The sequence below is a fragment of the Leguminivora glycinivorella genome, chromosome 27 (genome assembly GCF_023078275.1).
Source record: "Leguminivora glycinivorella isolate SPB_JAAS2020 chromosome 27, LegGlyc_1.1, whole genome shotgun sequence".
Taxonomy (NCBI): Eukaryota; Metazoa; Arthropoda; class Insecta; order Lepidoptera; family Tortricidae; genus Leguminivora; species Leguminivora glycinivorella.
This window is the reverse complement of record NC_062997.1, coordinates 2,955,507-2,975,570: the sequence shown is the minus strand read 5'-3', so window position 1 is coordinate 2,975,570 and position 20,064 is coordinate 2,955,507. Positions and strand designations below refer to the sequence as shown.

The 20,064-nt window shown below is 38.1% G+C and overlaps 1 protein-coding gene and 1 non-coding gene across 2 annotated transcripts; one reads left to right on the top strand and one right to left on the bottom strand.

Moving 5' to 3' along the window:
- Positions 1-13,015: 13,015 nt before the first annotated feature.
- On the bottom strand, positions 13,016-13,087 carry Trnat-ggu. The gene has a single exon. It is a non-coding gene; the product is annotated as a tRNA-Thr (tRNA).
- Positions 13,088-16,049: 2,962 nt separating this feature from the next.
- Positions 16,050-19,518, top strand: LOC125240195 (brain-specific homeobox protein homolog). Its single transcript, XM_048148018.1, has 4 exons — positions 16,050-16,326; positions 17,799-17,906; positions 18,737-18,889; positions 19,502-19,518. Exons 1-4 carry the CDS (start codon positions 16,050-16,052, stop codon positions 19,516-19,518), a joined length of 555 nt encoding a protein of 184 aa, XP_048003975.1.
- Positions 19,519-20,064: the final 546 nt, after the last annotated feature.

Genomic DNA, 20,064 nt, shown 5'->3' with positions numbered 1-20,064 from the left:
GTTTAGAATAGCAACAAATTTAGATACAAATAGGTTGTTATAATTTTGGGGTTACCTATTGTTCGTTGTAGTGGTTGTAGCATCTAGTTCCGCTACTCGCCGCGTGGCGGCGTCAGGCGCGTGTCGCCACTCAAGTTGCTTGTTCGCCCCATTGTTTAATATCCTGTCATTTTGTAAAGACTGTCTTGACATGTGATTAAGATTTTTTGAAGACAGTTAGAGCGTTGATTCTTAAACAGACGGAAGTGATATGTTTAAGTATGCTTGAGTTTTTCCGGTTTATTAATATTATGCAATGGCTTAGGAAGTGTCCATGGGGTCCCAGCGCGAACAAGTTGTTCACAGAAATCGCGAAGCGTCTGGCTGAGGTAACTGGTGACCGAAGAGCTGGCCACTTCCTCGCACAACGTATCAGCATTGCGATACAGCGAGGAAATGTCGCCAGTATCCTTGGTACAATGCCTCAAGGGCCTATTTTAGACCTATTATTCCCAAATTATCATTTCCCAAATAAACGTTTGGCAAAACAACTTATCGCAAATTGACATTTAGCAAAACTTTTTTTGGCAAGTATTTGTTTCCCAAAATATTTACTTGGTCAAAATTCATTTTACCAAATATTATTTAGTCAAAGGTATTGTTAGGCAAAATTTCCATTTCCCAATATATTGTAATTAAATGGCGCACTAGAAATTTGTTTGTTGATTTTATACTTTGTGTCCAAGATTTGTGTGAAATAATGTGTATGTCGTACTTTTTTTCCTCCTGCTGCAAATGTCAAGGATGACATTTTCACTTACATGTCCGGATCCGGATACATTTTATTAAAAAGAAACCTTATGTTTTCAAGACCATTATGTTCTATTAATTTTTAATTACTTTAAAAAGCCATTTCCAGTTTGCTCACTGTCAACCTAACACGCTTCTCCTCGCTTCGCTCGTCGTCGCACCTAAACTGACCCTGTCGCACACGAGTTTTCTGTTACAATACTAATAAAATTATTAAATTACATTTATGCCTTGTAATATTTATTGTCAAACGTGGTTTTGCATGGTGTAATTTCTATAAACATTTTTTGACAAAAAAATAGTAGACAAAATAATTTTGTCCAGTAATTAATTTGACAAAAATAAAGTTGAGCAAACTTTTCTAGTCCAACTGAAGCCTTGGGAATAAAACTGAAATTAGCATTTAACAATTTTAAGTTAAATTTGGCAAAAAAATCTTCGGTAAATATTTTCGAAATTTGCGATGTGAAATTTTGACCAAACATGTTTTTGGGATATAAGTTTTGCCATTAAAAACGTTTGCGAAATAAAGTTTTGTCTAAATAAAATTTGACTAAGTAAAAATGTGCCAAATGATAACTTGACCAAACAAATTCATTGCGAAACATACCTTTGCCAAACAATACTTTGGGAAATGAAACTATTGCGATATGATTATTGGGAAATGAAATTTGACGAAACGTTTTTTGGCGAAACGGCAGGACACCATTTTAGACATTAGCTAGCTTTTTAACCCCCGACGCAAAAACGAAGGGGTGTTATAAGTTTGACGTGTCTGTCTGTCTGTCTGTCCGTCTGTCTGTCTGTCTGTCTGTCTGTCTGTCTGTCTGTCTGTCTGTCTGTCTGTCTGTCTGTCTGTCTGTCTGTCTGTCTGTTTGTCTGTCTGTGTGTGTGTCTGTCTGTGGCATCGTAGCTCCCGAACGGATGAACCGATTTAGATTTAGTTTTTTTGTCTGAAAGCTGAGTTAGTCGGGAGTGTTCTTAGCCATGTTTCATGATCGGTCCACTGTGTCAGGGTCAGGGGTCTTTTCAAAATTTTAATTCTGTGGTTAGGTTATTTGCCACGTTTTACAATTAAATAAAACTTATGTTTCATGAAAATCTGTCCACTATGTCTCGGTCGGGGGTTTTTTCAAAATTTTAATTTTGTGGTTATCTTCATATTAAACTGAACTGTCACCGCATACTTACTTCAGAATACCAGCGCCCTCTTGACAATAGTCATACCTATATTTCCGGTTATGCTTTACATAGGTACAGACTGCATTAAAATTTTGAAAAAACCCCCGACCGCGACACAGTAGACCGATTTTCATGAAACATTGCTAAGACACTCCCGACTTACTCAGCTTTCAGACAAAAAAAAACCGGCCAAGTGCGAGTTGGACTCGCCCACCGAGGGTTCCGTACAAACTTTCTTTCAAACTACCTAGTAAAAATAATCTCATATTTTCATATAACTCTAATGACTTGACTAGAAGACAAAAGCATAGGCACTAATGAGTATTATAGTGTATAGTGCCATCTCCCGGTCAATTTGCTAACTAATTTGCGCGACCTGGTTTTTCAGGGATAATTCTTTATAATGTTAACCGATTTAAACAGTTTTTACTTTATTGGACAGAAGATGGTTTACGTAACATCTCGTATTAATTTTAAGTACGATATACATCCGCAAGGGTGGGTAAATTGAAAGTAAAAATCTGAAAAGTTTAAAATATGATGTCTATTTATCAACTACGTAATATTTATATATTTCACTCTATATTATATTTAATACATTCACAGACCTGTTTATATATTATTCAATAAATTGCTATCCACTTCCTTATTTTAATCAAATTACTTTTTTTGTTCCTTATAATTACACTGCCTTTAGTTTTCTGAGCTATCTTCTTAGTTCCTGGGCTTCACGGAAGACCAGCGCTGTAGCATTATATGCTGGAGCATATGCTGAGTGGAGTCCTTTTGTGGCCTCTATCTGCAGCATCAGCATCTTTTGTTGTATTGTATATAGTTTTAAGTATTTAGTTCATAAAGATCTCTCTTTCTCTCCCCTTTTTTTTTTAATGTATGTGATGCTGTATGATGGTTTCTGCAATAAACGTTTTTCTATTCTATTCTATTATATTCTATTCTTAAAAGTTTTTTGTGAATTAAAAAAAAAGTATTCAAAATACAAACACGATTATATTTTTCCTGTAATAAAGACTGTATCGTTAAGTATTGAAGACAACTTTGAGTAGCCGTATTTATTTGCTATTATATTTTTTTCTTATAACAAGCCATGGGCTTAATAAGGCACATAATAAGGTACACATTTTGTCCTAGAAACTCGACGTAAAGCATATGGTTTAGACAGTATTGACTTAATCCTCCCGAGTACCAATTACGATTCCGGACAAATGCTACTAGAAAATTCACAAAGTGCGTAAAAGACGATACGATTGCGAAAAAAAATTGTATGGTGCGAACCTCAACGACACATGATCCACAAAGCAGAATATCTGGACATAGTCTAGCCACTGTTATTTAAAAAAAATATAGTTCAGGATCTGTGTATGGCGGCCATTTAGAGAATGTGGCATGGTGCTTACTCTAACTCCGACTTTGATGTCGAATTTGACTATCATACATTGTTTATATCGATCTGGTTTAAGCACTGTTCAAACACCATGAATGTCAATTAGACTTTGGCCTATGGCTAATTTTTTTATCTGTTTCTCTCATCCTGCTAGCATCAAAAATTTACGGCAATCCGGAACGTTGCTCAAAATTGCGTTTTTTTAAATTATATAAATTCGCCGCATTTATTCTACAAGTACCCAATTGGAAAAACCATGAAGAGGACTCTTAAAGAATATATTTTGGCAGCATATTAACCTTTGTTTGTTGAAATCGTACAAAAAGTCATTGAAATATTCTCAAATCAAGCCAGATAGGGGTTGTCCGAAATTTATTTGCTAGACCTTAATGAAAGTACCATAAAGTCCCTAAAATAAAAAAAATATCAGACCTTCTTATATCAAATCGTACTTACCAATACCTTAAGATCATACTCTCGGAACATAATAATACAAAATTATGCACAAGTCAACATTTAGACGAGGTTTGTTTTATCCTTATACTTAACGATACAGTCCTTATATAGCATAAAACCAATGTTTACTAAAATTTTCATAATTTTTCGTTGGTAAACTTCGGAGATAAGGGGGGGGGGGGGGGAACGGTATTTTTTTTTACATTTTCCTTCAAAATTCTTTTTTTTTCCACAACAAAAAAATTATAAAAAATAGTTTATTTACGTTCAATTTGAGCTCTTTCCAACGATACCCCACTTGACCTAGTAACTTGAAATTTACAGTTTGCCCCCCTTTCATTTTGGCCATTTTCTACAATTAAAATTAATATATTTAAAAAATTATACTTTCTATTTGTAGAGGTTTACAATGTTCACAACTATTCCAAATTTCAAGTTGATAGCATTAGTAGTTCTCGAGATATTTAGGAATGTGACAGACGGACAGACAGACGGACAGAGTCGCACCATAAGGGTTCCTGTTGTACCTTTTTGGTACGGAACCCTAAAAACTAACTCCAAATCGGTTCAACCGTTCGGGAGCTACGATATCACAGACAGACACACAGACACAGACAGACAGACAGACAGACATGAAACAAACAGGCAGACAGACAGTCACGTCAAACTTATAACACCTCGTCGTTTTTGCGCCGAGAGTTAAAAATAGTGAGATAGTTAGACAACACTTAGTACAAAGACGAACTTATCCTTTAAGGGATCTCTTTCAGTTAACCATTGAGTGTACACTAATTAGTTCCTACAATTTTTTTAAAAGCTGTTAACACTTCAACCGCTACCGATGGCTGATAACACACGTCTGTGTTGTGTCAACACGGCAGTGAGAGGGTTAGTTATGGAACTGCACGACTGCGCTTTTTACCTGGGCGTGTGAGGGGTTCAAACAACACTTCAATCATATCGGTGGTACTTGATGTTTTTTTTAAGTTTCAATGATGAACGATTTAGATATTTGCACATGATTGCATGCTCCTTAAGACGTTAAAATGGGGTGTGTAATGATTGGTATAACTTTTTTTGATATAGTAACATTTGATATAATAACATTTGGTATATATTTAATGGATATAATCACTCATTTGACATAACCATTGTTTGGTATAACCACAAAATATCTACTTTTATTTTGCATAATAATTATTTCGTATAACACTTATTTATAATAACCGTTTTATGGTATAACTATCTATTGGTATACGACTAGTATAATATAAATAACAAACAGTATAAATCATTTCATGAATTAATTTTATTATTTTTGAAGGGATCACAGTTCTAACCTAACCTAACCTACTTTTCTGATAGCAGTACATATGTTTAAGGGTCACAGTTCTAACCTAACCTAACCTATTTTTCTGGTAGCAGCGCGTTGTGTGTAGGGGTCACAGTTCTAACCTAATCTACTTTCCCGGCAAATTATGGATCTAATTTATTGTAAAAAAAAATTATTCTAACTGTGCTTTAGACAGAATTTGTGTTATACAATTTATTTATTATCAGAAATAAGTATTAAACTCAAAGTATGTTCTAATAAATGTTATTCGAAAAAATGAGCATTATATTAAATAAGAATTATACAAATTGTTAGTATATTATTAGTTGTTATATGATTCAATAATTATATCAAATGATCGTTATTACGACTAAAATTATATCAAGAAAAGTTATATCGATCGATACGCACCCGTTAAAATGTAGCAAAGACATATATAACTCCGTACTCGATACTCGATCCTCTTTGATAGTAGGTACCTACCTTATAGTACACGTGGGGGTCAGTCACCCGTCGAACGCTGCAAAGTGTTCGAAACGTCAGGATGAATTGTAAATTCATTACACGCGATATAATCCAATAGTTTTTAAACATGGCAAATAACTTACCACAGAATTAAAATTTTGAAAAGACCGAGACCGACACAGTGGACCGATGTTCATGAAACATGGCTAAGAACACTCCCAACCAACTCAGCTTACAAACAAAAAAAACACAGATCTAAATCGGTTCATCCGTTCGGGAGCTACGATGCCAAAGCCAGACACACACACAAACAGACAGACAGACAGACACGTCAAACTTATAACAACACAAAAGATACCACGTAAAGTGCACGTTATGAAGCAGGCCCTTCAATCAATATTGTCATAGCGTTTTAAAATTGAATGTAATCCACTAAACAAAGCGTGGGGTGCCGCCATTGATGTCTCTAATAAACGAAATAAACCAAATTAAGTGTGGCTCCATTATTCGCTTCGGAGAGTATTAGTGGACCCTTGATATGACACTGTGCTTAGCCAACATGCTAATCGATTAGGCTACGTAGAGATCGAAGCGCAAAAAAGTCTGTCTCACCAATATGGGAGCATGATAGAGATGAGCGTGAATGGTTGGCACGTTGGCTAGGTACACAGAAATTATTTGTAGACCTTTAACATGACATTTCGTGTTAATCACGAATATGTATGTAAAACTAAACATTAAGGGATTATCATTAGGCAAAATTGAGCTGTTCAAGTGTTCATAAACGTTTCAAAATAGCATTCTTATTTAGATCCTGATTTACCTATACTTGATTGGACCGCATCGAGCGGTCGGTCCGCTTGACCACACCTCGGACAATGGCCGGCAACAGACAGTCTTAAAAATTCATAATCTTAGAAAAGATTTGTATGCAAACTGACACTGACAGATCTGTCAGTGTCAGTTTGACTGACAGTTTGCACAAATCTTTTCGGACAATGGCGATCAAATATATGAAAGGGGCGCGTTCCTATTAGCCAAAGCCAAAGACATATCTAATCCGTATAGACGGATAAAGTCTAAGAAAAAAACGTACGTCAAAGCCCTAGAGAAAAAGGTAATAGGTATGGTGGCCTAGACGGCGTTACACCTTTGGGAAACGCTCGGCTAGATGGCGCTAACATTAATATTTGACATTTTAACACATATTAACAATATGGGCCAAATTGTCAAAACTGAGTTTCAAAAGTTTAAACTTGTGTCGAGAGATGGCAGTCTAATGCACTGTGATTACACATTTGTAGTAGTAGTAGTAATCACTTTATTGTGTACAACAGTTTATATACAATTTGCTTATTAAAACACAGTATAAGCTCGTGTAGGTGAACGCGTACTATGCTTGTCTGAGTGAAATATGACAGGTCGACTGTTCGCGTCCTTGACAGGCGGTAACTGTGAGGTCTGTGAGGTAACCAAGAGTGGAAATACTGTACGATAGTACTCTTTATTATACTGTGGCTTAACACTAGAACCAGCCGTAGGTAGGTACCTAACCTTCCTCTATTCCCGCATTAATGTCTACCATAACCCGTCACCATTAATTAATCAAAGTTAAACATTCTTTCCATCACTATCGACAAAGCCCCGACCAAATTAAGTTTCCGCCCAATTTGCTCCAATTTGCCCCAGTTCCCCCCACAATGCTCTCAGATTGCCCGTGGGATAGTAACTATCGTCTGTTTTGTACACAATCGTGGGCACGTGTTTCAAAACGGGTGTAATTGAGGAATTAGTGAATTAAATTATTAAAGAATACACGTATTTAGATATGTTAAATAATAATAGAGGTATTATAAATGGGAAAGTGTGTGTATCTGTTTGTCCGTCTTTCACGGCAAAACGGAGCGATGTATTGACGTGATTTTTTAAGTGGAGATAGTTGAAGGGATGGAGAGTGACATAGGCTAACTTTTGTCTCTCTCTGACCCCCTACTTCCTCAAAATGGGGGGTGGAAATTCTCATTCCGCAATTTTCGAATTTAACGCGAGCGAAGCCGCAGGCAAAAGCTAGTGTTAAATAAAATAAATAAATATTGAGGAACTACTTACACAGGTCAACCTAGCCCCAAACTAAGCTTGAGTACTATGGGTGCTAGGCGACGAATGCGACGATATACCTACATACTTACTATACACCGTATTTTTATTGAATTCCGTTAACTTCGGCATATAGTTAGGTCCATAATAGGAAACAGAATATCGGATAATATAAAAACGCTCTTATATATCCTGTTTTTATTGAATTCCGTTAACTTTAAGGGAAGATTCTTTAGTTCAAATACAATCAATTTCTCTAAGAAACTAGCCTTTTAACTCTTACGTTTATCGAATTATTAAAAAAAAATCAACTATTGAACACGTGTGTGGCATCCCTTACTACTTCCTAATGTTATTTGTTTTGACATGTGCTGTCAAACACTTGACAATGACTTTAATGTTATGGTTTAAGGTCCTCTCACACTAATTAATTAATCTATTGTGTATGGAAACGAAAAAAATTTTTTTTTCGAATTTAATAAAAATGGTGGGTCCTGATGATGAACCTAACTGCGTGTCGAATTTAACGGAAAACTAAAAAAAAAACACGGTGTATAAAAACGCAATTATACAGGTGACACTTCTAATTATTGGTAAACTGTTGATGTTTGTCAGCGCTGGAGTCCCCTTTCGCTAATGAGGACGTGCCTTATCTCAACAACTTGTCAAGTTGGGAACACTCAAATTGGATGGTTTAGGTAACCTTTATGACTTTTAGTTTTTTACAAACTTTTATTACAAGCTTTCAATTCAACTTGCCTTGTTAGTATGTTAGTGTGCGTCAAAACGTAGAAGCTAAATTTGACCCACTTCCCGGTTTCCGATTGAGCTGAAATTATGCACACATATGTAAATCACGTGGCAATGTAATATGATGGTATCATGGAGCTGATCTGATGATGGAGCAGAAAGGTGGTCATAGGAACTCTGTCATGAAACGTCGTATCCCCATCGAGTAAGGAGTTTTTAGAAACGTCTCGGAGAGTAGTAGATGACTGTTGAAAGAAAGGTACAGGTTGCGGAAACTTTCCAAAACAATCTTAAATGAAAAAAGCTTGTGCCAAAAATGATTTTTTTGAAAAAACACATATTGTCCACATAGTATGGAAAGCAAGCTTTGTGAAAATTTCGTGGCCGTTAATCATAGGTACTCGACTGCCAAAAAACTTATATGCATCATCATTATCTCATCATGACTTTGTATATAATTTATATTAGGTACAACATAATATCCACGTCAATATAATCTTCAAAACCCCGATATAACTCATAGATAAAGCCAAGCAAACCCACGCGCCTCCATTTGTACCCTATAAACGTTCGCAAAACGACAAACGGCCCAAACCGACCCCATAATCTGCGTCTTTTGGTCTTTTGATCCTTGAATACTGCACTCTGATTGGCCGAAACGGCGTCGGGGAGAAAATGCCGCCTTTTGATTGGCTGTTGTTAGGGGAGGCCCCGCCCACAAGCGGATTAGGTAGGGGTATTGGGGTTTAACAGATAAAAGGTTTTGATCGTTGTTAATTGGTTTGTTTTTTTATTAAATGCCGATCGATAGTGATTGGTATTTCACAAACATAAGTTCAGTAGGAAAGACAAGCTTTTATTCCTGCAATATGGGGTTGTTAAGGACTGGCTTCGGAGCTGGTGGTCCGGGGTTCGGATCCTGGTAAGGGGGTTTATTTATTACTATTTGTTCTTCTTCACTCCCCCCCCCTCACAAACTCACTTCTGAATTTCACCACCACCTTTCTTCCCGTGGGTGTTGTAGAAGTCGACTGCGGGATATCGGTTAAATTGTGGCGTAGGCGAGAGGCTGTCAACCTGTCACTGCAACTACATAATTTCGTCTTCTATCAGCCCCTTTTTGCGAGTGGCACTGAAACTTGAGTAGTTCATGTGCTCCGCCTACCCCTTTATGGGATACAGGCGTGATTGTATGAATGTATGTTTGTTCTTCGCTGTCGATCGTGATCTTCTATCCTTCTATTGAAAAGATCCAGAGTAGGTAGATATATATATTCAATCCATACTTAATATTATAAATGGGAAAGTGTGTGTGTCTGTTCGTTTGTCCGTCCTTCACGGTAAAACGGAGCGACGAATTGTCGTGATTTTTTAAGTGGAGATAGTTGAACACTACTTTTTGTCTCTTTCTAACGCGAGCGAAGCCGCGGGAAATGCTAGTAGGTATATACATTCAATACTAATTCTGTCTTCGCTAAACGCTGAGCCTCGTCGAGTTTTAATCCTAGATAAATAATAATCCTTATAAATTATTTATAATATTATTAATAAAATTCGAATCGATATAAGTAGCCACAAAATCAAAATTTTGAAAAAACCCCCGATCGCGACATAGTGGACCGATTATCATGAAACATGGCTAAGAACACTCCCGACTAACTCAGCTTTCAGACAAAAAAAAACTAAATCTAAATCGGTTCATCCGTTCGGGAGCTACGATGCCATGTCACAGACAGACGCACACACAGACAGACAGACACGTGAAACTTATAACACCCCGTCGTTTTTGCATCGGAGGTTAAAAATAGGGATAAGTTAGATATTTCTATCAGACCTCTTCAATGAATACGTACTGCTTTACATGTTTATTTTCTCAAACATGCAATGAAATATTGTCTTTACGTTCCTTAAAATGGGCTGGGAAGTATCGCTTTTTGGGCGCAACAACTCGAGAGGACTGTAAAGGGATTTCATATTATTTTTTAGGCCTAGGCCTGCAAAGTAACTTTTTTTATAAAATATTGTCCTTTAGAGCATTTTTTTTTATTTCATATTTAGGAATGTGACAGACGGACAGACAGACGGACAGGTCAGCACCATAAGGGTTCCTGTTGTACCTTTTTTGGTACGGAACCCTAAAAATCTGTATTTATGTTTGATAAAAGCACTATACATGCCTCGGCGTGAAAACGGATTCCCGGCCTCGTATCCCTATCCGTATATACCCACTTGGCCGGAAATACTCATTTTCCCGGCCTCTGATGTAATGTACTATTGTATTACTTAAAAACCTTGCTAATATGAAATTCTATAGGAAATTCTTTTCACATTATGTTGAAGACGGTCAACAGCAACTATCTGTGGCGAAGATGGAATAGTGTCACAGAGAACAGAAGGGCCTTCTTCCCAGAAGGGATGCCAATCGTTCAAACTCCGCAAAGTATCGTACGACTAGGAGACCCGTGTGCTCGTTTACCTCCCATCGCATTAAAAAAAATCCGTATTATTTAGCCAGAGACAGTTTGTCATCGCTACTGAGCGTTAAAGCTTCAAAAGCTTGTCGTTTTATTTGCGACATCTACGTCGACAACGATTTTAATATAATATTTACAAAAGTATCAAGTGGGCGTCCCCCGCCACTTACGCGGATGATCCGGCGGTTACGTCTCTAACCTCCCCCCCCCACATTAAGGGCGCGTTCACCCCTCAGTAATCTAGGGAAGTCTGTTAACTGGCTAAAACCTATTTATGAAGTGTAGCGTATAAAAGTGAACGTTCCATATTGCATGAGGAGAGCAATATCTAATACATTAATATTGTTTGTATAAACTAACCACAAAACTAAAATTTTGAAAAACTCCGACCGCGACATCGGTCAACATAGTGGACCGATTTTTATGAAACATGGCTAAGAACGCTCCCGACTAACTCAGCTTTCAAAGAAAATAAACTAAATCGAAATGGGTTCATCCGATCGGGAGTTACGATGCCAGAGACAGACAGACAGACAGACAGACAAACAAGTCAACCTCAACCTTCAAACTCGACCTCAAACCTTCCTTTTTAGGGTTCCGTAGTCAACTAGGAACCCTTATAGTTTCGCCATGTCTGTCTGTCCGTCCGTCCGTCCGTCCGTCCGTCCGCGGATAATCTCAGTAACCGTTAGCACTAGAAAGCTGAAATTTGGTACCAATATGTATATTAATCACGCCAACAAAGTGCAAAAATAAAAAATGGAAAAAAATGTTTTATTAGGGTACCCTCCCCTACATGTAAAGTGGGGGCTGATATTTTTTTTCATTCCAACCCCAACGTGTGATATATTGTTGGATAGGTATTTAAAAATGAATAAGGGTTTACTAAGATCGTTTTTTGATAATATTAATATTTTCGGAAATAATCACTCCTAAAGGAAAAAAAAGTGCGTCCCCCCCCCTCTAACTTTTGAACCATATGTTTAAAAAATACGAAAAAAATCACAAAAGTAGAACTTTATAAGGACTTTCTAGGAAAATTGTTTTGAACTTGATAGGTTCAGTAGTTTTTGAGAAAAATACGGAAAACTACGGAACCCTACACTGAGCGTGGCCCGACACGCTCTTGGCCGGTTTTTGTTACCAGATTTTTATACTATTTCGGTAACAAAAAAGGAAAGTTTCATACAATCAACCTAGGACATTTTGGGAAACCTAGTGGATCTTGCTCAGCATCATGGACTCTATCAGCCTACCAATTTTTATCCAAATCGGAGACATGATCCAAATGTACAAACATTTCGGAAATTGCACAGGTACAGAAATCATCACTTCTTTATGCCGGTGACTGTACCTATGAATATTTATTTCAATTCAATTTTCTTTCATCGCTACATAGTGTGAACGCGTCCTAACCTCGACATATTGCCAACATAACGTATTCTCGCTCACAGCTCACAGGAATGTTTCTGATTGATTCGATTTGTCGAGCGCGGAATTCTCCAATATATTAGATGCATCATATGAGATATATATGTGTATATTAACATATCTATCGTAAATCGTGTTAACATATAAAGAGGTAGTTGGGGATAGACAATTCAATGGATTTGACGCTTAGTTTTACAAAGGTTGTAATGTTCAGGGTACAAGTAAGAATAAACATTAAATAAATGTCATATACAAAGAAAAAGTGACCAAGGCCTCCAGTACTCCGAGCTGGAATCGAACCAGCGTACTCCGCTTACCGGGCGAATGCCTGAACCACTCGGCCATCGGTGCACGAAGGCAAGGGTCGAAATTTCCAAGTATATGACATTTCGGAAGGCTCGTGGCGCCCTCTGCCATCCCTGAGGTAGAACAGTATGGTTCGACCTCCTAGCTGAATCAACTCAGGTGATTACAAGCTAGCGAAGAGAGATGGCGCTGCCATTAATAGTCTAAGAACAAATTAATTTATTTTCATAGAAAATATTTTAACTTGTATTTTGAAGTAGTAACACTACTATTATGTTATAAACATTAAATAAATGTCATATACGAAGAAAAAGTGACCAAGGCCTCCAGTGCTCCGAGCTGGAATCGAACCAGCGTACTCCGCTTACCGGGCGAATGCCTGAACCACTCGGCCATCGGTGCACGAAGGCAAGGGTCGAAATTTCCAAGTATATGACATTTTGAAGTATATGACATTTTATTTTCTATGAAAATAATTTAATTTGTTCTTAGAGTACAAGTAAGAATGTATTATCACCACAGTCACCATACCAACTGATAAAGGCTTACTTTGCTATTCGAAAACAGATAGCAAAATTGCATTTGATCCACAAGAGTGCAAAGTGATGTCATATAAATTTTAACTGCCAGGTAGAATTTACCTATAAATAATGATTTTGAATCATAAATATTTAATTTTATTTTGTTCGTGTTGGTGTGGTGAAAAATTTTGTATTTCACTCGGTGGCAAAGTTTGTTTAACCTTCGTGCCTTGAAACCCTCGCAACGCTCAAGATTCCACTTTTTAAACCATTCGCTACGTTCACGGTTCAATATTGGAATCTTTCGCTTGCTCGGGTATCAATATTGGCACGTGCGGTTAAACAACAACTTTGCCCCATTGTAAAACAAATAACTATTATGCTCTGTATAAAATTGGGCGTTTTCCAAATTAAACCGAATATCGAATTTCACCAGATCTGGACATGTTTGGGCTCATTCTTCTCAGAATCACAAGCTGATTCGATCCCGACGATAATTGTGAAAAAATGTGTCCAATTTTAAGGGGCTTTTACGTCACGATCTTAGTATGAACTTACTACGAGCGTGACGTTTCATACAAAAAAACTCGAATTTTGTATGGAAAATTTGGGACACATTCGATTTTTATCGTCGGGATCGAATCAGCTCGTTACTATTCTGAGTAAAATGATTTCATACCATGTTTGAGAAAACACGTACAGATCTCGGCGGGAAAATTCTATATTCGGGATTTAATTTGGAAAACGCCCAATTGTCGTTTCTATATCTCGTGACGTGGCGCAGTCGGTAGGATACGAAGCTACGCTCCCAATACTTGAATGGAACTGTCCACTAAGAGCGCCTTATCTTTAGAGGTTCAAATTTAATAGTTTTAATACCATAATCGTAAAAATAAGACTATGGAAACGGATTAAATCGCGTATAATGAATTTAAAATACATCCCCATCCATTCGAATTCGAAACGTCGGGATGTATTTTAAATTCATTATACGCGATTTAATCCGTTTCCATAGTTTTATTTAATGAGTAACTATCGCGGTAACCGAAGACAATACCATAATCGTAGACAAACTACTATCAAATACTTAAGTATCCTTATTTCTTTTTTTGTGACCAATGCTGAAATCGCGAAAACAAATTCGGCTGTTCCATAGAAATGAGCGGCCTTACGACAGTCGAATGGTACATTACTACAGAGGCCGGGACAAAGGCCTCAGACCTATCCGTCTATATGTCTTCGGCCGGCAACCCCATTTCCCGCCGAGGTATGTATAGTGCTTTTCTCAAACATGGTATGAAATAAATAAAGTCTACTGAAAATAGTAACTTTGGATGGCTGTATCTCCTAAACGGTGTGTCGTAGCGCAAAAATAATCGAATTTTCGTTCCCCTTTGATTCCCCTTATACGCTTATAAAAAAACAAAAAGTTAAAAAGAAATTCAAAAAAAAACGAAAAAAAATTTTTTTTGTATGAAAACGCACCCAAAATCAAATATTGTCTAGGGCCCGTACCAGTTGCAGTCGGCACGTCTATAAAGCCCCTTATAGTTTTTTTTTTAATTGGCTAAATACCTGGATGTTATGTCACAATTATCTGTGTTTGGAAATTAAAAAACCGGCCAAGAGCGTGTCGGGCCACGCTCATTGTAGGGTTCCGTAGTTTAACAATTTTTTCAATTTTTTATTTTTGCACTTTGTTGGTGTGATTGATATACATATTGGTACCAAATTTCAGCTTTCTAGTGCAAACGGTTACTGAGATTATCCGCGGACGGACGGACGGACGGACGGACGGACGGACAGACAGACATGGCGAAACTATAAGGGTTCCTAGTTGACTACGGAACCCTAAAAAGAGGACTTTGCCGGCCTTGGCCTGCAAGGTTTGTATGAAATTCCATTATCTATCAATCGTCCTAGCCGCACCTGCAACGTCATACTTCGCTGCCAATTATAAGGCACATAACATCAATATTTCATACCATGTTTGAGAAAATGTATGAAACAGCCAAATTGTTTTTAGCCATTTCAGCATTGGTTCCATAATAAATCTTGGTCATTATGGCCTCAAAAGTCACTAAGTATATAAAGTTTGAACGGTCCTTTTTATTTCAACGTGTAGATTATCAATTAAGACCAAACCTGCTTCAAAAACATTTATAATTTCCCAAGGAGCATCTCACAACCCGAACGTCATAACGCTGAACCGATAAAGCCCCTTAACGGCAAAATTCGTTCTAAGCTTACAAAACCTACAAAACGCCACCACCCCCGACCAATCGCAGGCAGGGGGTGGCCCAAGCACCAAGCCTCCCTCAGTTATATGGTAACCGCCACACCGCGTTGTTGTAATGGCAAAAACGGTCGTAATGGCTTAATCATTATTTTAATCTGCGACGTTAACCGGATTTATATTGGAAATTTGGGATTTGAGGACAGTTTTCGGGACTTTTAAGGATTGTGACAGTGAAACAGTTAAATAATATATTAAAAGTAAAGAGTAATAATAAGGCATTGAATAATGAAGAAGGATTTTTAATTTTTGTGCTGTGACATTCGTTTGCCTAGAAAATACTAAGAACTTTTTCGTCGGCGTCTAAATCTAATATATGTGTGTAACTTTTTAAAAATCAAAAGTGTCTGTTTAAAACAATACAAAGGAAATATTTATCAGTAGTGATTTAAAACTGTTCGCTTCTTACATCTCGTTTGTGATTCAAAAAACTTTTGAAAAATATACTTAATGAAGTTTCAAATTCAACATTCGCAAATTAGAAACTGTACAACAAACCAGTTCAAATAAAATCATGTAAATTTCGGTTTCTCAAACTTATTCAAAAATGGACACACGAAGCGACAGCCCCACTGACTCCAACCGGCAGGAGACTGCAAAGACCTCCTTTCTCATCGAGGACATCTTGTATAGAGGCCAAATCAAACCCCAAGAGCGGAGATTTGAGTATGAAAGGGAGCCTAAGCCGTATTTCCCGGTGCCTAGTGAAATAAGGCCCGTGGCTAGAGAGGGGTCTTATTTGCAGGTCATGGGGGCTTTAGGGGCGTATTTGCATGCGCCTAATACTTATAAGACTGTGGAGGCGCCTTATTTTCTGTCTCAAGGTAAGACTTAGCACACCTCGGACAATGGTGATCAAATATATCAAAGAGGCGCATCCCTACGCACACAGTCTAAGCTCGTGTAGGTGAACGCGTACCATGCTTGTATGAGTGATATATGAAAGGTCGCGTTTTTGACAGGCGGTAACTGTAAGGAAACCGAGAGCGGGTGGTCGGCACTTATGATAGTACTCTTTATTATACTGTGCTTAGGATTCAGATAGATGGCACGTGTATAGGCTATTACTGAACCAGTGAGCTACAACCTCGGCCTTGTCGTCACTTTCCATCAGGTGTGATTATGGTCCATCACTGGCCAGTTTATAATAAAAAAAAATCATATGCAATATGCAATATATCGTGGATTAGAGATATAATAAATAGAACATTCAAAACAGCCGACTGATTAATTACTACGACCACCGGTCTGGCCCAGCGCGAGTGGCGCGTAGTGACCCTGCCTTCTAGCTGTCGGGGCTGGGTTCGAATCCCGGTAAGGGATATAATTTGAGTGACGAGGTTATTTTTTTACAAGCTTTTATTCAACTTGCCTTGTTAGTATGTTATTGTTAGTGTGCGTCAAAACGTAGAAGCTAAATTTGACCCACTTCCCGGTTTCCGATTGAGCTGAAATTTTGCACACATATGTAAATCATGGAGCTGATCTGATGACGCAATCCAATCGCAGTCAAAAGTGCCCGTGTGCGCACTCTCTTAACTAGGCAGGTAGACATCTAGTTTATGAAATTACTTGGCACTCTTGTGGATACAGTGCAATTTCGCTATCCGTTTTCGAAAAATCAAGAGAGACTTTACCCGTTGGGGAAGTGAAAAATAACTTAAGTAATAATTAAAATTTTGAAAAATCCTCCGACCGCGACATAGTGGACCAATTTTCATGAAACATGGCTAAGAACACTCCCGACAAATTCAGCATTCAAACAAAAAAAAACTTAATCTAATCGGTTCATCCGTTTAGGAGCTACGATGCCACAGACAAGTCAAACTTATAATACCCCGTCGTTTTTGCGTCGGGGGTTAAAAAAGGACATTAAGTACAATGAGGGCGATTTTTGAATCTCGCATACGGGATTTTGACATTGTCACTAAAATACCGGTTGAGAACGGTGACTTGCTTATTATTTTCAGTGACAATTTTCTGAATTCGAACGCGTGAGACTCAAAAATCGGCCCGAATGTCTTGAAATTTTAGATGAAAATAATAAAGTTTTGGCAGCTGAATTTAACCCACCCATGATAATTTCCTTTTAGAAAAACAAAATAAATAATTATTTGAGTCATTTTCACAATAAATCTACAAATTTATAGATATTCTGTATTGGTCATAAGTACCAATATCAATTTGTAAATTTTCCAAAATCTCGATACAAGGGACAAGGCCAATTCAATATGGCTCCTCGTATATCACATTTACTAAACCTCCCATACATAACCTTACTTTTTTGTCCAACCAGGAGTGCCCTACCATGCTCTTTTCACGCCGTCCGAACTATCGTTGTCAGCACTGAAGCACTGCCGGCGGCGGAAGGCACGCACGGTTTTTTCCGACCCACAACTAACAGGTAAGCGACAACGCTATTACATGTAGTGCATTGTCATACGAACACGGACGGTTTTCTCTTATTATTATGAGAGACAACCCTGTTCTTGTTCGACCAGTCCAACTATCGTTGTTAGCACTGAAGCACTGCCGGCGGCGGAAGGCACGGACAGTTTTCTCCGACCCACAACTCACAGGTAAGCGACAACGCTACATGTAGTGCATTGTCATACGAACACGGACGGTTTTCTCTTATTATTATGAGAGACAACCCTGTTCTTGTTCGACCAGTCCAACTATCGTTGTTAGCACTGAAGCACTGCCGGCGGCGGAAGGCACGGACGGTTTTCTCCGACCCCACAACTAACAGGTAAGTGACAACCCTACATGTAGTGCATTATCATACGAACACGGACGGTTTTCTCTTATTATTGTGAGAGACAACCCTGTTCTTGTTCGACCAGTCCAACTATCGTTGTCAGCACTGAAGCACTGCCGGCGGCGGAAGGCACGGACGGTTTTCTCCGACCCACAACTCACAGGTAAGTAACAACCCTGACTGCAAGTGAACGTTGTCAGCCCTGAAGTGCCGACGGCGCAACGCGAATGATTTTTTCTGGTTCACATCTCACGGGTAACCCTATTGTAAAGTGATCGTTTTCAGCCCTAAAGTGCCGACAATGTAAGGCACAGCGTGCGTAGCCGAATGTACAAACGTTCACGAAACGCTCACGAAACGAAACGCCCGTAGATATCTATCTCTATCGCTCTTGCGTATTGGCGTGACATAGCCAGCCATTGTCCATAAAATAATGCCTGTTATAAAAATTACACCATGTAAATTATTCGCAGGTCTCGAGAAGCGCTTCGAGACGCAACGCTACCTGTCAACACCAGAACGCGTGGAGCTGGCTGGAGCGCTCAACCTCTCGGAGACGCAAGTCAAGACCTGGTTCCAGAACAGAAGGATGAAGCATAAGAAGCAGATGAGGAAGCAGCAACGAGGTATGCAGAGTGAATGAATGAATGAGACGCTCAACTTCTCGGAGACGCAGGTCAAGACCTGGTTCCAGAACAGAAGGATGAAGTATAAGAAGCAGATGAGGAAGTAGCAACGAGGTATTCAGAGTGAATGAATGACTGAGACGCTCAACCTCTCGGAGGAAGAGCTAGGTATTAATGTAAAACCTTATGGAACGAAAGAATGATTGAATGGACCACCGGATGTGCGCCATGAAGAGACCATGCGGGTATCAAGAGAATGTACGAAATATTAAGTGAATGACTGAAACGCAACAGTCCTTGACAAGTCAAAGGCTGATTTGGAATGAACGATCCATAAAATAATGCCTGTTATAAAAATTACACTCCGTATATAAACTAATCTTCTCACAACAATTACGCCATACCAACATCGTTCGAGTTCGCAACTAAGTTGTCAAGAATGTACCAAGTTCCGGGCAAATTGTTGCTATTATCTTACTTGGATAAAGTTAGATGGAACTATGCAGACTAACTATTATATAGACTTCACAATGTTTTAGTTAGACGTTTGACGGGTCTCCCCAAACAAGACGTAAGAGCGAATTCTAATTACCACGACTCATTTGTTTTTAGCCGAATCTCAGTTCTAACAGGGCAAACTGTAAATTTCAAGTTACTAGGTCAAGTGGGGTATCGTTAGAAAGAGCTTAAATTGAACGTAAATAAACTATTTTTTATAATTTTTTTGTTGTGGAAAAAAAAGAATTTTGAAGGAAAATGTAAAAGAAAATACCGTCCCCCCCCCTTATCTCCGAAGTTTACCAACGAAAAATTATGAAAATTTTAGGAAACATTGGTTTTATGCTAAATATTACAGGAAAAATATAATCGTGTTTGTATCTTGAAAACTTTTTTTTTAATTCACAAAAAACTTTTCACATTTTTACTTTTAATTTACCCACCTTTGCGGATGTATATAGTACTTCAAATTAATACGAGATGTTACGTAAATCATCTTCTTTCCAATAAAGTAAAAATTGTTTAAATCGGTTAACATTATAAAGAATAATCCCTGAAAAACCAACATACTATGGTCGCGCAAATTAGTTAGCGAATTCACCGAGAGATGGCGCTATACACAATAATGCTCATTAGTACCTATACTTTTGTCTTCTAGTCAAGTCGTTAGAGTTATG